General features: G+C 35.8%; 1 protein-coding gene and 1 pseudogene across 5 annotated transcripts in view; one reads left to right on the top strand and one right to left on the bottom strand.

Annotated features, from left to right (window-relative positions):
• PIK3C2G (phosphatidylinositol-4-phosphate 3-kinase catalytic subunit type 2 gamma) overlaps positions 1–20,870 on the top strand; it is a 354,340-nt gene that overhangs the window by 141,584 nt on the left and 191,886 nt on the right. For all 5 annotated transcript variants that reach the window (XM_040488787.1, XM_040488785.1, XM_040488783.1 and 2 more), the window contains 2 exons: positions 15,711–15,804; positions 19,812–19,906. In XM_040488787.1, coding sequence (XP_040344721.1) covers positions 15,711–15,804; positions 19,812–19,906 — 189 coding nt within the window. The remainder of the gene's footprint in view (positions 1–15,710; positions 15,805–19,811; positions 19,907–20,870) is intronic.
• On the bottom strand, positions 522–8,700 carry LOC121038987 (tetraspanin-2-like; annotated as a pseudogene).

Genomic DNA, 20,870 nt, shown 5'->3' with positions numbered 1-20,870 from the left:
GTCAATGAATACTTTTTTAATAAAGTTTATAGACTATTTCTTAGAAAAATCTTTTTTTTTTCAATACCCCCATTTTTAAACTTTATCAGAGCTTTTTGATCTTTTTTTCTGAGGTAAATAGGTTGTTGCTCTGACATAACAAGAATCAGGAATTCCCATCAAACAGATTTCATTATGTATAAAGTATATACCAGAAATAGGCAGATCACACACGAATATGCTTTCAGTCAACATAATTAGTGGCTATTCCCTCAAGGGGTAAACCAATAATTAGCCAAATGTATATTCAAGTGCAAATGTACAATTAAGGGCAAATTATTGTAGATCCTAAGTGTCCTATGAATGTTAAAAATGACCTAGCTCCTGCAACAGCTGTATGAAAGCTATAGGTTACAATTTTCATGTCAAAGTAGCTTCATATCCCATCTCTTGAGTTTAGTATTGCATAGCAAAGGACCATGCTGAATATCATGTGAAAGATTACGTGATTCCAATACCAATAAATTTTGATGACTTAAAACTTAATTAACACTGATTATGGTCCCAGTCTCATCAATATATTGCTTGTGTCCTAGAAGCACTTACAGCTCTGTGGGTTGGATCTCTTCAGAACTTTTGTTTCACAGCACTGAAATGTTGAGTGGAAGGTACTGACAGCCCTATTTCCTTTTTCACTCTCTGTAAGGTAATAGTTATAAGCCTCCACACACATGGTCTGAGCACATCCTATAGCTACACCCTTGCCTATAAAAAACAAATATCCCAATGGTTACTTCAGCAGCAAATATCACCTCTAGGCAGGTGAAAATGCTGAGCACACAATGCAACTGTCTCATGGCTTTCTAGCACTCAAAGAAGCTCACAACTGTTATCAGGACCCCTGTTCCAACCAACACATAGAGCCTCATGTAGAATTACTCTGGTGACCCCTTCTCTGATAAGAAATTCTTCATGGTGCCTCCAAACCAAAACCATAGTCCAAAAGCAAAGACAGCCAACCCCATCAGCCAGGAAAGAAGGTTGAAACCAAGCAGTCAATACTTGATGTACCACGGGCACCTCAGGGGGACACCCCCCGCTGCTCACCGCTGTGACAGGATTCTGAGTTCCCAACCCCATGCTGGCTCTGGGAGTCATGGGAGCCTCTTATAAAAATCTTTATCAGAATGAAGCCTATAATATTGCTTAGTTGCTTGTAAAATAAAAGGATTAATATTGCTTGTAAAATGAAAGAATTCACTAAATAGACTTCAATATTCTCTGATCCCTGATAAATAAGCATAATTCTGGGGGTGCCTGGGTGGCTCAGTTGGTTAAACCTCTGACTTCAGCTCACGTCATGATCTCATAGTTCATGAGTTCTAGCACCACATTGGGCTCTTGCTGACAGCTCAGAGCCTGGAGCCTGCTTCAGATTTGGTGTCTCCCTCTCTCTCTGCACCTTCCCTACTTGAACTCTGTCTCTCTCTCTCTCAAAAATAAATAACATTTTAAAAAAAGCATAATTCTGCTTATAGTGAGCCTTCTCTACCTGAACAGAAGCTGAAAATCTATTTGACTCAATGTTTTATTTTTTTTTTTAATGTTTATTTATTTTTGAGAGAGAGCTTGTGCTCTGAGAGTGCACATGAGCTGAGGAGGGGCAGAGAGAGAGACAGAGGATCAGAAGTGGGCTCCATGCTGACAGCAGAGAGCTGGATATGGGACGTAAACTCACCAACTGTAAGATCATGACCTGAGCGGAAATAGAGAGTCAGATGCTTAACTGACTGAGCCACCCAGGCACCACCTCAGTGTTTTAAAAATAAAGATCAAATCTTTACTTAGTGCTACTTAGTACCATCTAATTTTAATATCCACAATAACCCTATGAGGCAAATCTGATTATTATTCCAATTGTACCTATGAGGAAACTGAGGCTTATAGAGATTAAGTTGTCCAATGTTACACTATTAAATTGAGGAGTTCAAGTTAAATCCAGAGATTTAGAGCTTGAAATATTTTTATTTTATTTTTTTTACTTTTTAATTTACATCCAAGTTTGTTAGCATATAGTGCAATAAGGATTTTATGAGTAGAATCCAGTGATTCATCCCCTACATATAACACCCAGTGCTCATCCAAACAAGTGTTTTCCCTAATGCCTCTTGCCCATTTAGCCCATCCCCCCCACTCACAACCCCTCCAGTAACCCTCGCATTGTTCTCTATATTTAAGTCTCTTATGTTATCCCCCTCACTGTTTTTATATTATTTTTGCTTCCCTTCCCTTATGTTCATCTGTTTTGTATCTTAAATTCCACATATGGGTGAAGTCATATGATATTTGTCTTTCTCTGACTGACTAATTTCACTTAGTATAATACACTCTAGTTCCATCCATGTTGTTGCAAATGGCAAGATTTCATTCTTTTTGACTGCCGAGTAATACCCTGTTGTATATATATACCATGTCTTCTATATATATTCATCTGTCAGTGGACATTTGGGCTCTTTCCATACTTTGGCTATTGTTGATAGTGCTGCTATAAACATTGGGTTTAGAGCTTGAAATCTTAACCACTATTCTTATAGCCTTTCTACATACATACTCTAGGCTACTTACATATTAATTTTTTAATATTTATTTATTTTTGAGAGAGAGAGAGAGAGAGAGAGAGAGCATGAACAGGGGAGGGGCAGAGAGAGAGAGGGAGACACAGAATCCGAAACGGGCTCCAGGCTCTGAGCTGTCAGCACAGAGCCCCACGCAGGGCTCAAACTCAGGAACTGTGAGATCATGACCCGAGCCAAAGTCGGACGCTTAACTGATTGAGCCACCCAGGTGCCCCAAGGCTATTTACATATTAAATATGCAAATAAAACTATCTTAAAATAGTCTTATTATAGTAAATAGCAGTACTTAACCATCTTGTCATGCTTGGATGTTTCTACTTCACTGTGTAATTTCTTTTTTTCCAAACAATCAGATTTTTAGAGATTATAGGGACTGGTTTCAAAGTAAAGTGTTGTTTATTGAGCATCATTCAGGAAACTTATTAGAAACTTGATTTATATGAACATTGGACAGTTCCTTATCATGCACCAAAGAAGGTCACTGGAAAGGTTAAAATATTTCCATTGCACTCATTCTATGACTCCCACTCTCTTTAACTGAACTACTAAAAAAAACTTGAGGACAAGCTGTTTCCAAAAATGAACCTTTCAACTTCGCTAAATTCAAAAGCTGACTTTTCTGAGAACAAACAGTTTGTGCTTGTTAAGTGAGTTGTCAGAGTGAGGTCTTCAGAGATCTGTATTTTTTCTCCTTTGAATAGTTTATTTTTCCAATGGTTTAACCTCTTGAGAACTGGTGTGCTCCATTTCTAGCTCAGAAAAATTTTTAATATTTCTGTTTGTTTAATCCCATCCAAAGATTCACCATCTCCTTTTGGTTTATTTTTAGCAAGAGACATGTTGAGATTTAATTTACCTAGCGTAGGCCATAGGGTGTTAATATTTCCACTACTGAGTGCCAGCAGTGTGCTCACTGGGTACTGATATTTCCATTAGAGAAGGCAGTGCTGTCAGAATACCAGAGACCAAGGGCGAAGGTCTGTGGTTCTTGGCAGATGGTTGCTATTTTCTTGAACTCTGATGCACAGGCATAACTATTCAACTGCTAATAGCAAGCAGAAATTACCCAAGGAATTAAAAGACAGTTCAAGGAAAGTATTCATTTAAAAATAGCAACTCTGAACTGGCATCAGAGGATGACATCAGAAACTTAAATAAAAATTTGACAAGGTACCAGAACTTGCCATCCCACATGATGTAAAATTATTATTTTGCGGGAAGAAGAACAATGCTTAACAGGCAGTGCCTTAGCTTCCAAAATCAGTTTCCTTGGAAAAATGTTTCATAAACATGTTTGCACAAAGCCATTACATCTTTTATTGTAGAGATTAATTTATAATAAAGACATTTTTGACTAGCATTGCAAATTGGTACTATGGAATATGGAAGAGAGAGACAGTTATAACTTCCACATTAGACTAAATAGTTAAGTGATTGATAATGATGTATCTTTCCCATTTATATATTGACACACATATGTGTATTTGGAAATTGACCTGCAATGAATCAAGGAGACTGAATAATAAGACATAGTGGCTATCCCTAAAAAACAATAAGAGAAAAATACTTATGCTAAAGATTGCCCCACAATATACTCCATACTATAATCAAAGTATTAAGTGCTATATGTGCCCAAAGGAGAGAGAGGCAAATTCTTTCTGAAAAAGTAAGGAAATCTTCACAAAGGAATTGAAAGCTGAGTTGAAATATTCATAGTAATTTACTGAGTGGAGAAGACAGGAAATGGCCTTTCTGTAAGAAAGGCTAACATATGGACAGTTATGGAGTTTCAGAGAATAGTAAGTAATCTAATGTCATATTAGAAGGGAATTGTACTGTGAGACAAGACTGAAAAGGATAGGTTAGTTAGGATGGTTTAGGTCTCATGAGCCAGGTAGTTACTACTAACGCATTTCTGCAGCCCATGGAATTTTGTGAAGAATGGAAGTCATAGAATCAGATTTATATTATACAAGGATAATTCTGGCACCAATGTGAAGGATGAACTAAAAAAAGACAATGAGAACAAGGATATTAGATAGATGTCAAGTATTGAAATAGTGCATTTGAAAAATGATCTGGGCCTGAAAAATAGTAGAGTTCTACAGAGCAGATCTGAGAAACATTTCAGAGGACAGTGAAAAAAAGAGAAGAGATAAGGAAGAATTTGAGCTTTCCGTTTTGGGTAAATGATAGAAAACTATATTGTTAATCAAGACAAGGGTTATAGAAAAAAGAATAGGTGGTGTAAGATATAGAGTTCTGTTTTGGACATGTTACATAGTTAAAAATCTGTGGGACAAGGGTGCCTGGGTGGCTTAGTCACTTAAGCGCCGACTCTGGCTCAGGTCATGATCTTACAGTCTGTGGATTCGAGCCCTACATCAGGCTCTGTGCTGACAGCTTAGAGCCTGGAGCCTGCTTCAGATTCTGTGTGTGTCTCGTTCTCTCTGCCCCTACCCCACTCGAGCGCTCTCTCTCTCTCTCTCTCTCTCTCCCAAAAAATAAAAACACATTAAAACAAAACAAAACAAAAACCTGTGGGACACCTAGGAGAAGGTGACCAGTATACAGTTGTATATTCAGATCTGAAGCCTAGCAGAAAAACCAAAGCTTGAAAAATAATATATGAATTATTGGCTTGAAAGCAGTAATTGAAGCCAGGAAGTAGAGGCACTGCATGTACGTATGTGGAGGAAGTAAAGAAAGAGGCAAAGATGGAACCCCGGAGAGTAGCAACATTTTAAGAGCAGCATAAAGCAAGCAAAGCTGGAAAAGGCAACAGGAAGAATGACCAAGAAGCCGGAGGAGAGCGAGAAAGGGGTAGTAATTTAGAATTCATAAAAAAAGGTTTTCAAAGTCTTTAAAGAAGTGTTAAATAAAATTAAGTCTAAAATCAAATCAATGGATTGAAAAATGAGCAGTCACTGATGGTATTAGTGAGAGCAGTTTTAATACTGTAGTAAAATTGGATGCCATACTTCAAGATCCTAAAGAGCAAATGGAAGAAATAAATTAGATAAATTGTGACTCTTGAAATAAGACTGATGGGAAAGGCTTTGAGGTTTGGGATTTGTATGCTTGTTCAAATAAAATAGCTTCAACCATGTTTACAAATTGAGTTGAAGGATGCATGAAGGGAAGATCCAAAAGTAGAGGGATGGGTGAAGTAGCAAAATGAGATGGTACCAACAGCCACTAGCCTGGAATAAAAGTACAAATGGTAATTTTATCCGAGGAAAGGAAGAGAGTAACTTCCTCCCCTCAGGTGGGAGGCAAGGAAAAATATGAATACAATTATAGATAAGTATGAATGCAGAAGAGAAAAATGTGGAAGTTTCAGTATTTTCTCTATGAAGGAAGAGTCAATATTCTTCTGATATACTTAGAATGAGAAATGTGGTATAGCATAAACCCAATATACCTTGTATAAATATCTTGTCTTTGTGCACTTTTAGAAAGTTCCTGGTGTTGCTTCCAAATTTCACAGTTGACAGCAAAAACTTTGAAATCAGATGAATCTAGCTCTACTGCTTCGTAGAGCTTATTACCTGAACGACCTTGGACAAATGTCCTTATCTATAAAGCAAGGATAATAACATTATGTACCTATTATGATAAGGTACTTATGAGACCATTCAATAAAATTCTACCAATCATCTTTATCATTACTATCCTCTTCATCATAATTACATCGTTTAGAGTTTTCAGGGTCTTTCAATACCAAACTGTAAATATCAATAAATCCATGGGAATAATTTCATTTCAATTAAGCTTCAATAAGTTAAATTTACTTCTTAAAATGTGTATGATGAAAGAATTAGCAGCTTAATAATAAATAATTCACAACTGAATGACATAGCTTACAAAGCATTTTCACGTTACACGATTTGTTCTACAAAACAACTTCTTTAATATTATTAGCAACATTTACAATTTCCCCGATTTTATTGATCCCATTTTACAGAAGAAGAAATTGAAGCCAAATTTGTCTGCTCATTTACTCAATGGATATTTACTGATGGCTTATTCATGTAAGGCACTTCATTTGGCCCTACAGCTAGCATAATGCACAAAAAAGAAATATAATCCTGCCTTTATGGAGCTGCCATCTACTGGAAGTGGAGGGAAATAGGTCATGCCATATTATAAATGTAAAATGGCAGGTGTTCTAACAGCTCTGAATGAAAGGTACATGGTTCTATGAAACCATGTTACAAAGGAACCAAACCTTTTCTACAAAGTGGGAAAAGTCTTCCCTGAGGAAGTTTGAGCTCAGATACAAAGGATGAGTGGGAATGAATTGATGAAAGGGAAGAATAAGAAAAGAGTTTCTGGGAAGAGGGGATCCATGAAAGGGCCCTGGGGCAGAAACTTAATTCAGAAAGCTGAAAGAGAGCCAGCATTCCTGGAGTCCAGGGAAGAAATGTATATTGTAAAATTAGCAGATATGTTAAGATAGGGCGAGAACTGGTGTTCTAAGGACATCTAAACAGGACCATGTTGAGCAACTTGATCTTTATTCTAGTAGGATTGGGAAAGGACAAATGGTTCTAAGTGAGGGAATATTTTGAACAGATTTGCATCTTTTAAAGATCACTCTGGCTTCTGAGCGAAGCATAAATTTGGTGAGAGAAGCAAAAGTAAATGAAGCAAGACAGTTAGGAAGCTATAGAAGTAGTCCAAGTGTCAGAGGATAGGAAGTCAGCCTTACAAGGGTGGTAGTGGTGATGTAATAAAATGAACAGAATCAGAACATTTAGGAGTAAAAGTGAGAAGATAGGGGAAGGGCAGTGAAAAAAGGAGGATGTCAAGGATTACTTCTAGGTTTCTTTATAATGCAAGTAGGTAGAAAATGGAAACATTTGCTAAGAGGGAGCACTCTGGGTAACAAATAGATTATAGATTAACCTTCCCATTCAGGTTGGGATAGATTAGCTTTGAGATGTCCTTGAGATAGCCAGTGATGGTTCAAGGGAAAATCTAAGCGAGAGAATACAATTTGGAAATCATCCACAGAAGGATGGGAATTAAGTCAAGGATATAGATAAATTTGCTTAAAAAGAGAGAGAAAGTGTAAGCTAGGAAAACAAGATCCTTCATATTTAAGCTCAAAATCCCTCATTCTTTTCCATAACATCATGCTGCTTTTGCATGTAATGTTAAATCCATCCAAACACAAAATTTCTACATGGTGCCTTCATTACACCAGTTGCTTTATGTAGTGCTTTTCTAAGCTTGTCTGTAAGTAAAATCAAAGTGTAAACATATAGAACAAAATCAATAACTACTCTTTAAGTATAAATAAGTCTGATTAATTAACACCATAAATATACAGTTAATTCCCAATTTCTATATGCAAATCCATAGACTATCCATCAGGAAATATCTCTGCACAGTTCCAAATATCTTTGGATCTAGGATTCACACTTATGCCTACTGGGTCATGACTGGGACAATATCCCCATCCAGTTAGATAAATTATACTTCTCTCTATTATGCATCTCTATTGATCCATTTAGAAGAATGCACTAAGTAAAATAAATATTTTCAGGCCTGTCTTGTGGATTTCATGTAAGTATATATGATAATACCTAGTCAAAAGATAAAAAGGTCTTGCTAGAAGTACTATAGAAAGCCTCCTGGCCTAGTGTTCTGGGTATTTGGATTCCAGTTTTAGTGCCACTAACAAATGGCCTTGAGCAAACAGCTCAAACTCTCTGACTTTTAGACTCTTCATCTGTATAATTAGGAGATTGAACCAGGTCTCCAAGTTTCCTTGAATTCTAATATTCTGCAATCATGTGAAAATCCTTGAACGAACATGAATTATTCAGTGGGTAGAGATTTACAATCATCTTAAAGAATCCTTATTCCCCACTTTCTCTAGAAAGAAATTTCTTCTGTCACATCTGATCATTTTTAGTACTAGAAAAATAGCAAATACATTCATATTGACATTTTCTTCCAAGATGATGCTGAGTGTGTCATCAGACTCAAAACCTGCTGGAGAAACTGTTCTGTACTTCTGATAGTTTTCTAATTCTAACCTGACATTGCAGCTTTTAACTGTGAATAGCCTCATGGCATTCTGCATGAATTCTTACTGTGTATTCTGAAGTCTGACATTTCTGTTACACTTAAATTTGATCTCAGATTTCTTTGCTTTTCATTTTACCCAAAGTTGATATTTTTTAAAGGTTGGCATTTGTTACATCACATTTGGCTTTTACCCATCACTTCAAGAATTCTTTGAGCCAGATATTGACCTTGTATCATTTTTCAAACTAGAAAAAGGAGAACAAAAGAGAAAAACAAGATACGGGGAGAAAATGAGAAAGGAATAGAAGTCACAAAATAACTAGTCAGATGGAAGAAGTGTAAGGTGTATTTTTCTGTTAAAATTTCACTTCGTGATGCCACTGTCCCTTTTGAAGATTGTCGGGATCCTTGGTGATGTTCCTATAGCCCTCTGAGAAGGGTTGTAAATGATTGAGGGAAGAGAGGAGGAATGATGTTTCCCAAATCTGAGTGTTGGTCACATGACTTCAAAGCCAATTTGTCATTCAGGGAAAAGATAAGTTGATGTACTTCTGTCTTCAAAAGAGACCACAGGTACTGATTCCTTGACTTATGGGCCCACAACAATAACTCATGCCAAAACTATGTTCTCAAAATTAGGTTTGCAATCCCTGAAGTGCTTACAGGGGTGTTGCAAAGTCAAGATTATTTCCATAATAATTCTAATATGTCACTTGCCTTTGTCACATGCATTCATTCATGGGTGTAGAGTGTTTTCTGACATGCAGTATTACAACAGATTTAATACAGAAACAGATAGGGGAATCTAGCTGTCTTCTATTAAGCCAGACATTACAGATACTTACAAAAATCTAAAACAGTATCACTCTTCTCTCTAAATATTTTCTTTATTTTTGAAAACATAGCGATTTTTCATAGGAATATATTGTTTATGTTAACATGTAAAGGGGTTATTGATGTTACTTTAAATGAATTGATAAATATTTCTTAAATGCCCTGGTTTTGTTTCTGATATGGAAATTCTTGATAGATATAACTCACATAAATGAGAACTCTTTGGTATCTTCCATAATTTTTAAGAGTGCTGAAAGGGTCTTGAGACCCAAAACAGGAGAACCCTAAACACTGGTCAGTTTCTACTTCCAGCTTGAACTGAAGAGTTATTACATATTTGATACTCTTCCTTTCCTGCCCACATAAGGATTACCCTTCTAACTTAATCCTCTGCTTGACTATAAACCTTGTGTTTACACTGTTGGCAAAATACAGATTTGATATTTCCCTAAAGTTCCTTTGAAAATATTTATCTTGAAGTTGCTTTCATTTTACCTAATTTTTTCACCTTTGAGTTTTTAACCATGTCTTAGATTCCTTTTATTAACTTTTATAATCCTAGTCTTCAAGGAGTATTTTTTTTCTTTGTGTTTAAATGAACTCATTGGACAATGGACCATGTGCAATTTTTAAATGCTTCCTTAACAATTATTGTACAGAGTTATATTTATCTTAGCTGTGTTATTATGTCCTTTTACAGAAGGCAGAGGCTCAATTGTTAGCTCAATTTAGAGGAAACTAAACACTGAATAGATAGAATCACTGCTCATGAAACTCATATAAAACTGAATAGTAAGCCAGTCTGATGTTTTGCTTTTGATCAAAATTGGTTTTGCTCCCCTATTCAGACATGCTTGGAAAGTAAATTAAGTAACCTAAAGTTACTTAAATGAACAATTAAAAAATGATGAATAACCTTAAAGAGGCGATTACTTCACATGAATTCCTGTTACACCTAATTTTAAAAATTCATAATAAATGAAAATTCCTTTCACTTTACATGATCTCCTCTCCAGCAAGTAATAGAATTTTACTGACCTTGTATCTTTTTAATATCTCAAATCCGATAGATCACCATTTATTACATTGTAAATGGTCTATTTTCTGTATGAATATAAGGAAGTTTCTTACAAATTTAAATAAATAAGGACCTAGTTAATATCAGCCTGATGAATCTTCTAATGATACTTTTGTTTCTTCCCCAGACTCCAGGTATCATATCCGTGCCTCAAGTAATTAGTAGTCCCAAGGTTAGCAGAATCACTAGAGAGTGGACCCTGCTTTATTATTGGCAGGCATTATGTATACTTTTCAAGCAAATCAGGTCATTGGAAAGTACAATAGCCTGGCTTGTGGAAAATTCAAAATAAGTTGTAGTTCTTCTGTCACATGTGACATTTCAGTCTGTAAATATCACATGACAGTCAGAAAATATGGGTAGCCCTCACCTCATTGAGGAATGTGTTACTGAGCATGAAATGCCAATAACTATATCCCATGAGAATGTTTAAACAATTTCAGACAACATCACAGGCAAGAAATGCCAAGATTTGTGGAACATATTTATCCATTGATCTTTGCCTGAGTTCAGGGCCCTGAAAAGGTATCAAGCATAAATTCTGTAGAGGCAGAGATCCCTGTTTGGACCTATTATACTAAAGAAAATTTTAAATCAGCACAAAAAATATACTTGTTCTTTTACACAATGGTGTTTACTCTTAAAGGGACATATGATTTTGAGCTTTTTTCTAGTACTGATAATGAACTTGTACTTATTCAAATATATTTATAATTATTTAAGTGAGCCTTAATTTTAAAAAATCCTTATATTTTAGTAACCAATGTAACTTTACGTAAAGTTTGAAAAACTTAAAAAAAATAAGCTAAAAAAAGAAAACTAAAGTCATCTGTGAAATTTAGTATTAATATTCAGGTATTTGGTATTCATTTTTTTATTTCTCTCATCTTTTTGTCAAGCCTATGGAGAAATATGCACACTTTTATGTACATGCTGGTATTATACTGCATACATTATTCATAATATTTTCATATCATTAAGTATTCTTTGAATATTTTTAGACTACATATATTCTACCATATGGTCATAGCTTAGTTAACTTTTTATTCTTAGACATTTGTGTTATTTCCAATTACACATATCCTTATACATAGCTCTGATTATTTTTTTAGGATAAATTCTCAAAAGTAAATAGTTAGATCAAGGAATAATCACATTAAAAAAAATTTTTAATACATTCTGCTATATACTGCCAGCAATGTATGAAGGGGCACATTTCCCAGGAGCTCCACTAACACTGCCAACATCTCTTTTAATGTGGCCAACTCTTCCTAAAATAAGCAAATGAAAGTTATATTTGGATATGCTTTACTGTTGTTTGGCCTTAGTCACATCTCGGGATGTCATGTGGTTAGCTTCTTAGCAATTTCTCCTCCAATTTCTTTTTAAACTAAATGCAACAGTAGTGAATAAAAAGATCCATTCCTTTCCATTAATGTGTAAAAATGTTCTTTCCAGCATTTTTACGTATTAATACAAATATATAATTTTTCTTTTTGAGTGTATAGATGTTGCTAGGGTTTGTTCTATTCCTGAAAAAGTCTGAAAAAAAAATACATCCTTCTTCTTTATTACCTTCAGATTTGTTTTTTTCTCACTCTTTTGACTGAGAGAAAACAAATTAAAACACCCCTGGAACTTGTATAAGTGGTATTTTTGAGTTAAATCTATTGCTACCAATGTAAATTATTTCAGAGAACAGCAAGATAAATGGGCTCAATAGTATGATTTTTCTCATTATTATCATCACAATCAGTGCATTTTTATTAATGACCCAACACGTATGGAGCATGGTGCTAAATCCTAAGAATTAAAAAGTGAGTATAGAACAATTCTTATCTTCAGTTGATTTATTCACTAGTTGAGAATGCTGGCACATATATAAAAACGATAAATTCTAATAAACACTAGCATATCCTAATTGCCCAATGGAGTCAGCCAGTCAATGCCCTTAGAGTTCAGAGAAGTGATTAGCAAACATTGGGGTAGTAACCTTTAAAAGCATTTGACCAAATTTTGAAGGAGAACTCAAACTGTGAGAAGAGAAGCTGTTCCACGTGGGGGTTACAGTGCTCACAAAGGTGAGAATGCACATGACATTTTCAGAATAAAAATAATCAGTGAGTCAGCCAGAGCAGTTTATTCAGTATTACAGTAGGAGAAAAATCTCATGTTTGGCTAGCCTTGGCTATCTAGATAAGCAGTATGGACCTAAGAGAGACCCGTTGGAAATAGAAAACCATTTAAAGTTTTATAACAAGTGAATTTAGAAATAATTTAGGGAGGAGGCACCTGGGTGGCTCAGTTGGTTGAGCATCCAACTTGGGTTCAGGTCATGATCTGGCAGTTTGTGAGTTCAAGCCCCACATCTGTCTCAGGCTCATTGCTGTCAGCCTGTCAGCGCAGAGCCTGCTTCTGATCCTCTATCCCCCTCTTTCTGCCCCTCCCCTGCTTGTGCTCTCCCCAAAAGAAAAGGATATTTTAAAAAGAAATAATTTAGGGAAATTTTTAAGGTATTACTATGAAAAATATTAATACCAGCATGGGATAATTATGGCCTAGACTAGCTAGATGCAGAAGAAACTAAAAACAGGCATAATGCTAGAGCCATTAGGATAGAAAAGTCCACTGAACTTGGCAACTGATTAGATATAAAGATAAGAGACTACTGGGAGCTTATTATTCAACTGTGCTTGTATCAGGGATTTATAATGAATGAGCCTGCCCTCAACCAAGTACATAATATAGAATCCCACTGAGAAGAGTGTGATAAACTCTACAGGAGGCTACAAAGTAGCTGAAACAGCTTTCCAGGTAAATCAGCCCTTGAGTTTTGACTTCAGAGATCAGTTGAATTTTGCCAGATGGGAAAGGGGGGGAAATTCGATGAAGAGGGCAAAAGAGGGGAAAATATGACTCGAAATTTTAGATCTACATGATTGGAGAAAGATAATAACACAAACCACGATAGAAAAGTCTAGCAGCAGAGATGTTTTAGTTGGAAAGACAATTCAGTTTAAACACTCTTCAAAAAAAAAATATGTACAGGATGTTCACCAGTCTGGAGGCATTTGGGACACCTCCATGAACGAAACAGGCAAAAATTTTCTGCTTTCATGGAGTTTACATTCCAGTATATGGAAATAAATACACAGTTAGAGGTATAGTGTTCACCAAAGAATTTTGTTTCATTGTGATGTTTGTTTCTTTATTTCTTTCTGTTTTCATTCGTACCAATAATATAAAATACACACAAAAGAAAGCATGGGTGACTAGTATCTGACTTAAGTCATCACTTAGGCAGCAAAATGTTCCAAGTAACTCTTTCCTCTAAGACTTCAAACTGTCCTCAAACTGACATTGATGTCTACAAGCTTCAGACAAACGGCTTAGTAATTGAGAGCAATAAATTTGAATCAATCACATTTAGTTAGGAGAAAGTAGTGTAAGTGTGCTAAAACAAGCTGACCTTCTTCTAGCTTTGCATTTTTATTGCACCCTTTCTGCTCTTCACCTGCACTTGATGTTATGGTGGGATCTTCTGACCTTAGCAGTACTTCAGAAGATGTGTCTGGACTACAGTTCTTACTAGGTCTTACTGCTAGATTGCTCAAAGGGAGAAAATTATAGGAAAAATATTTGCAGGTCAGAAATAAGGGTTTTGAGTGACTAACCTTGGAAGTGAAATTTTTGTTGCAATTAAAATGCTCAGTTTAACTTAAGAAAAACTATGTAAAACATTACATTTATGCATTACATTTCAAGCTGCTATCAAGGACAGTTGAGAGATATTAAGTAATACCAATTTTTATCTTGACACTGTGGCTGCATAGTATTCATTTCACCCTTTAGTAACCTAATATGCTGAAAAGAGACTGGACATTATAGACTTTAAAAGTTTCCTGATCTCCATAGTATTGGGAGCCAATCTTCAGAACTCTCTCCTGATTGGTTGAAAGCATTCAGTTTGTTTCCATACAAAAAGATTTTTGGCTTTTGTTTATTTATTTATGTACTTGTTTTTTCAATCAGTTACTGTAAGTAGTTCCTTCAAGTTTTATTTTTTTATTTTTTTATTTTTTTTTGATGTTTTTATTTAGTTTTGAGACAGAGAGAGACAGAGCATGAGCAGGGGAGGGGCAGAGAGAGAGGGAGACACAGAATCTGAAGCAGGCTCCAGGCTCTGAGTTGTTGGCACAGAGCCTGACGCAGGGCTCGAACTCACAAGCTGTGAGATCATGACCTGAGCTGAAGTCGGACGCCCAACCGACTGAGCCACCCAGGTGCCCCGTTCCTTCAAGTTTTAAATTATGCGTATTTATTTTTTTCTGAAAACATATTTATTTAAAATTAATTTTTCTCACCAAAGCCCCAGTTATATCTAATCATGTCAAAGCAGTATGTCAAAATCACGTCAAAACAGTATGATGCCAAAAGATATTCAATTGGAGATAATTGAATCCAATTCTTCTGATGGAACAAGATGATGGCAGTCTGAGGAGCCCATCTGAGGATTAATTGTTTCTGGAATAGATTTTCAAATGCTAAATACTTTCATAAATTTAGTTCAGTAACAAATATTTATTAAGTGTCTAATGGGTGCTTAATCTTACAACAGACATATGAAGTCCAAAATTGAATAAGGCAGTTACCCTCAAGAACTTCATATTCTAGTAATATTTAGTCTTATTAAATTATTGTTGTTTATTTATTGTAAGGTACTTTAGATTTCTGGTTTTTCATTATGACCTAGTCAAAACTCATTTAAATATATTTTATCCCATTTTTAATTATATAAGCTATCAGGTCTCCAACTGGTAATAATTTTCTTAGCAAAATGTACGGCAAAGAGTTTCAAGATTTTAGCTATCCTACAATCCTTTATAGATGAGAAAGCTAACAATTCTGACTTAAACCCAAGTTTCCAAGGAAATCTAGTTGAAAGGGCATTTTACTTCAGTTCATATGAGAGTAGAGAATGTGGAAAAATAATTTGGTGCTAATTATCATCTTAATTGATTGTGAGATTATTATTTTATCTTACGTGCTGGGGGTGGAATTCATTCTCTCTTCTCCCTGACATTTCTCATGGATTATTCCATACCATTAATAGCTTAATAGATATATATACTTTGTATTAGTTTTCCAGATCAAGAAATTCGTAAAGTGGCAGTTCAACAATTAGACAACCTCTTGAATGATGAACTACTGGACTATCTCCCACAGCTAGTTCAGGTAAGAACCACAGAGTTGCCAAAGGATTCCAGGATTTTAACCAATAATTTTTTAAAAAGAGTTTCCAGGACACCTGGATGGCTCAGTTGGTGAAGTGCCTGACTTCGGCTCAGGTCATGATCTCATGGTTCATGATTTCGAGCCCAGCATTGGGCTCTGTGCTGACAGCTCAGAGCCTGGAGCCTCCTTCAGATTCTGTGTCTCCTTCTCTCTCTGCCCTTCCCCCGCTCATGCTGTGTCTCCCTCTCAAAAAAGGAATAAACATTTAAAAAAAATTTTTAAAAGTTTCCACAACAGATGACATAAAAGTGATATTGAAATTTGGCAAGCCAGGAGCTAAACTATAGCTCATGTGTCAACATGGGTAACACAGAAATTCTTTAGCCCAAATTGGTAGTTACAAAAAAGGTATATAAAAGCCAAAAAAGAATTTTTTTAAAAAACAACTTCACTTATTAATTAGAACTGGAAGGGGGGGGGGGGTAGAAATGCTGGTGATGAAATCTTTTCATCTATGTAGAACAATTAAAAATTAATCAAATAAATGTTATGTGAAAAACAGTCTTTTACTCATAACATATGTGTTTCTTGCCTTTGCCTTAGGATGTTCTAATATTGATTATGAACCTATAAAAGTAGTTTAATAAGATAATACTCTAATTCTGCCAACAGATACTGCATTTTAGCCACAACATTAAATATCACAATGTTGGAGTAATTTTAGAAAATAATATAAATTTATATAGAAATATGAGCAAACACTGATTTAATCTGAATATTTTGAACTATAAACAACTATACATCTTACAAATGACCATGTAATACCCAAACTACAAACAATATTTTTTTTCCAAGTTGACTATGAAATAAGGGCTGAATAGGTAGTTCAAATATAATGGTCTTGATGTTTTTCATTTTTGTTTCATTTTTGTAACTCAGATGTGTTCTTATCTGAAAGGTCTGGTTGTAATTGCAAGCTATTTTAAATGCCAAGTGCCTCAGCTTCTGAACATTTAGGACAGAAAACTTTGAAAGTAATAGGGAAAACCTCTATAAGTGACTTGAATACCATATTGCTTTGCACATGGAATATATACTCCTCTGAAGGACTCCTAGGGAGAGAGCTGGTTTAGAAATAGTTGTACCATAGAGTTACTTCTAACAATCCTTATAGTTGTGATTTTTCTATACTTACCAGGATAGTGTGGTGAAAATAAAAATTAATCTAACTTGTAGGAACACTATTCATCTCATGGCTCATGAGTATGGGCAACATGCTCTATCTTACCCTAATCAAAAAAATAAATAAATAAAATAAAATAACCTTTTACAAAATTTTTTGAAATGACAGTCTGAATCAATACACTTGGCATCGGGAATATTGCTGAGAGCCATAAACCTGCAAGTCTAAATTCATAAGACAAGGTGCACACAGAATCCAACAGCAAATGCACAGAAGTACAATTAGGAAGCACTGAGTTACTCTCTAATTAAAAATGAAGATTATAGGGGCACATTGGTTAAGTGTCTGACTTCGACTCAGGTCATGATCTCAGTTCATGGGTTCGAGCCCCGCATCAGGCTCTGCAGTGTGTGGAACCTGCTGGGGATTATTCTCTCCTCTTTGCTCTCTGTTCCTCCCCTGCTTGTGCTCTCTCTTCTCTCTGTCTCTCTCTCTCTCTCTCTCTCTCTCTCTCTCTCTCAATAAATAAATAAATACATACATACATATATAAGTAAAAACTTACAAAAATTTTTTAAAAAATAAAAATAAAAAAATAAAAATGAAGATTATAGGGGCACCCGGGTAGCTCAGTCAGTTGAGCATCCAACTTCAGCTCAGGACATTATCTCGCAGTTTGTGAGTTTGAGCCCCACATCCGGCTCGCTGCTGTCAGCCTGTCATCCAAGAGGCCATTTCCGGTCATTGTAGAGCTAGCTTCCCATCCTCTGTCCCCTTCTCTGCCCCTCCCCCACTTGCACTCTCCCAAAAGTAAATAAATATTTGAACAAAAGTGAAATTTAGAAAATGATTTGAGGTGGAAAGAAATGGCTAGAAAAATAAAATTAGGAAGAATTTTCAAAACATTTATTATAGAATTTGCCATTAAACTTCCACGTTCTCTCCTGCCTTCAAAAGTTTAAAAACATAAAAACTCTTGGGCACCTGGGTGGCTCAGTCGGTTAAGCGTCTGACTTCGGCTCAGGTCATGATCTCATGGTTCATGAATTTGAGCCCCACATAGGGCTCTGTGCTGACAGCTCGGAGCCTGGAGCCTGTTTGGATTCAGTCTCCCTCTCTCTCTGCCCCTCCCCTGTTCACACTCTGTCTCCCTCTGTCTCAAGAATAAATAAAATAAAAAAAAATTCAAAAACATAAAAACTTTTGAAACAAAAAATTCTACCCCATTCGTTATTTTCTTGAAGTGTGTTATTTTATGTATTATCTTGTTAGCATTATGCAGGATATATTAAAGCAATAAGATAAAACTGTAAGACCATAACAAAAACAGGACATATTGTTCATAGAAAGCAATTAAGACACAGACCCAGAAGTTACTGCAAACCACAGGTCAACACCATGTGGGTAGGTTCCAAGAACATTTCATAATAATGCAGTGTGCACCAGAAATATTGCCTGCCTCCCTCCTAGATGGTGAGGTAGCATTTAGGGGAAAAATTGTATCAGTACACAGAGTGATGCTTTATAGTTTAGAAACAATGAAGCAATTTAAGAGCAACAAGTAGTTATTGCATCAAGAAGAAATAATGGGGAAATCTAAAAAGAAAAGCATGGAAGTAAATTCCAAGACACCTCTCTTGCTCATGTGCTTATATGATATACGATTAGGTCATGAACACAACTTATGACCTAGTCAGCCCAGTATTAGCAAGTAAGTGAAAGAAAGCCATAGCTGCAGTTTAAGACAACATACATTATGGTCTTTATACATTCAGACAGCATCAAGAGTTTATGCAAATTTGCTGAAATCATCTTTGGCACTCTTATACCTTAGGAATTTATAAACTTTCTCATCCTTGAGTATGGTCAGCATATTGAGGTATTTCTTCCGGTGTGTATCTGAATGCATGTTGTGCCCACTTTTATCTGTTGTCTGTACTATAGTATAGGACCTGGCTTAAATTCTGCACTATAGTATGTAATCTGCCTTAAATTCTGTGTATGAGTGTCTGTGTGTGTGTGTGACTTAAATGGCTATTGAGCAGCTAAAGATAGAAGCCTTGCCTCTTAAGCAGGGATGGAAACTTTTATCAAGAGAGCCTGGTTTTCACTTTCACAACATATTTGAATTTCTAGGATGATGATGGGGCCCAGGTACTGTACTGTGTACTGATAGTGAGGTCCCTGCAGAGTACAGGTGGAAGTCTGAATTAGGTCCACAGGATATTAGGGGCTGCCATTGCTGTCTGTATTTTCCACCAGGTTGGGTATCCTAGAAACTCCTAAAGAGCTGTTCAGAATGGAGATGAGGGAAAGGATTGTGGGATGGGTGGCTTAGGGTGGCAACAATCAGCTTTGAAACCTCTAAGTAACATGTCAAGTTCTGCAGGTTAATACTGACATATCAATTGGTGATTTCAGCTAAGGCTTTGAATATGGATTAATTTCATTCCCCAAAGAAGACAAATATCTATTGTTTAATAGTGACATTTTTATATCTAGGACACTAATCATGATATTATTTACTTTTGTGGGTTCCAGGATTCTCCTAGGCATGGTTGAACACCATCAACCATCTGCTCTATTTATTATCCTGTGATACTAAAGCATAAATAAGAAAGAGACTACACAAATCCAAATTGTGTGATGTGTGTTTTATGTTATTATACACCAGCTAATAAGGTTATCAAATATGATATTAACATTTTGTTAAGATGTTTATGCTGTTTCCCCTTGTCTTTTCTTAAGCCTCTTAAGTCCCTTTGTAGTCTGCTATAATTTTGCTACTGAGAAGAGAAGTAAGTAATTATATCTCTTACTTCAGGCTGCCAAGTTTGAATGGAACCTTGAAAGTCCTCTAGTACAACTCCTATTGCACCGTTCATTGCAAAGCATCCAGATTGCCCATCGTCTTTACTGGTAAGATTAACTAAAATAGGACAAGATGACTTTTTTTTTTAATTGTCAATTTCTCTCCATAGAGCTTTGGAAGAAGTGGAAGATTTCTTCCCTTGTCATTGATATAAACCTCTACTTAAAACTCTGCCAAAGTTGAGTGTTTGTCAAGGTTATTTTTATTTATGAGTATAATTTAACTGTCATTGTCTTCAAATTCTCCCCTTTGTACAGTTGCTTCTGTTTACATCCAATCAGAATTTTAAATCTGGATGATAGCTTTGCTGTAGTTTTAAATCACCTGTGCTATTTGTGGTCATATCTATTCATTGAAGATTTCAGTATAAAATCTACTTATGAGATAGTGGATGTTTGGGAAGAATGTGTGCTTTAAAAGTAATTTTTAGGGGCGCCTGGGTGGCGCAGTCGGTTAAGCGTCCGACTTCAGCCAGGTCACGATCTCGCGGTCCGTGAGTTCGAGCCCCGCGTCAGGCTCTGGGCTGATGGCTCAGAGCCTGGAGCCCGTTTCTGATTCTGTGTCTCCCTCTCTCTATGCCCCTCCCCCGTTCATGCTCTGTCTCTCTCTGTCCCAAAAATAAATAAACGTTTGAAAAAAAAAAGAAAAAATAATTTTTGTACAATTCAGTGGTGAATAGTGAAGGCTAACATATGCTTGGTGTTGCAAATCCCTAGGGTACTCAACTTTTCTCCAAACATAAATTTTGAATGTTTTTAGTGGAGAAATAAAACTTAAGAGATATTATCCTCCATTATCTTCTTCCATTATCACCTATTCTTGATCCTATTGAACACGATGTTCATTGGATGCCATACTTCCTACTTTTATTACTAAACTTGTGGACTCACCTTCATAGTAAAACTTTTAATTACAAATATCAATGATCCACAAATTAAATAGACCTATCTTTTGTCCTCACATATGTATGGCAGGCATCATTTACTAGCTTCAATTGCTAGTGAAGAACTT

This window comes from Herpailurus yagouaroundi, unplaced genomic scaffold, assembly GCF_014898765.1.
Source record: "Herpailurus yagouaroundi ecotype Mexico unplaced genomic scaffold, PumYag 166, whole genome shotgun sequence".
Lineage (NCBI taxonomy): Eukaryota > Metazoa > Chordata > Mammalia > Carnivora > Felidae > Herpailurus > Herpailurus yagouaroundi.
This window is presented reverse-complemented; position numbering and strand designations above follow the sequence as displayed.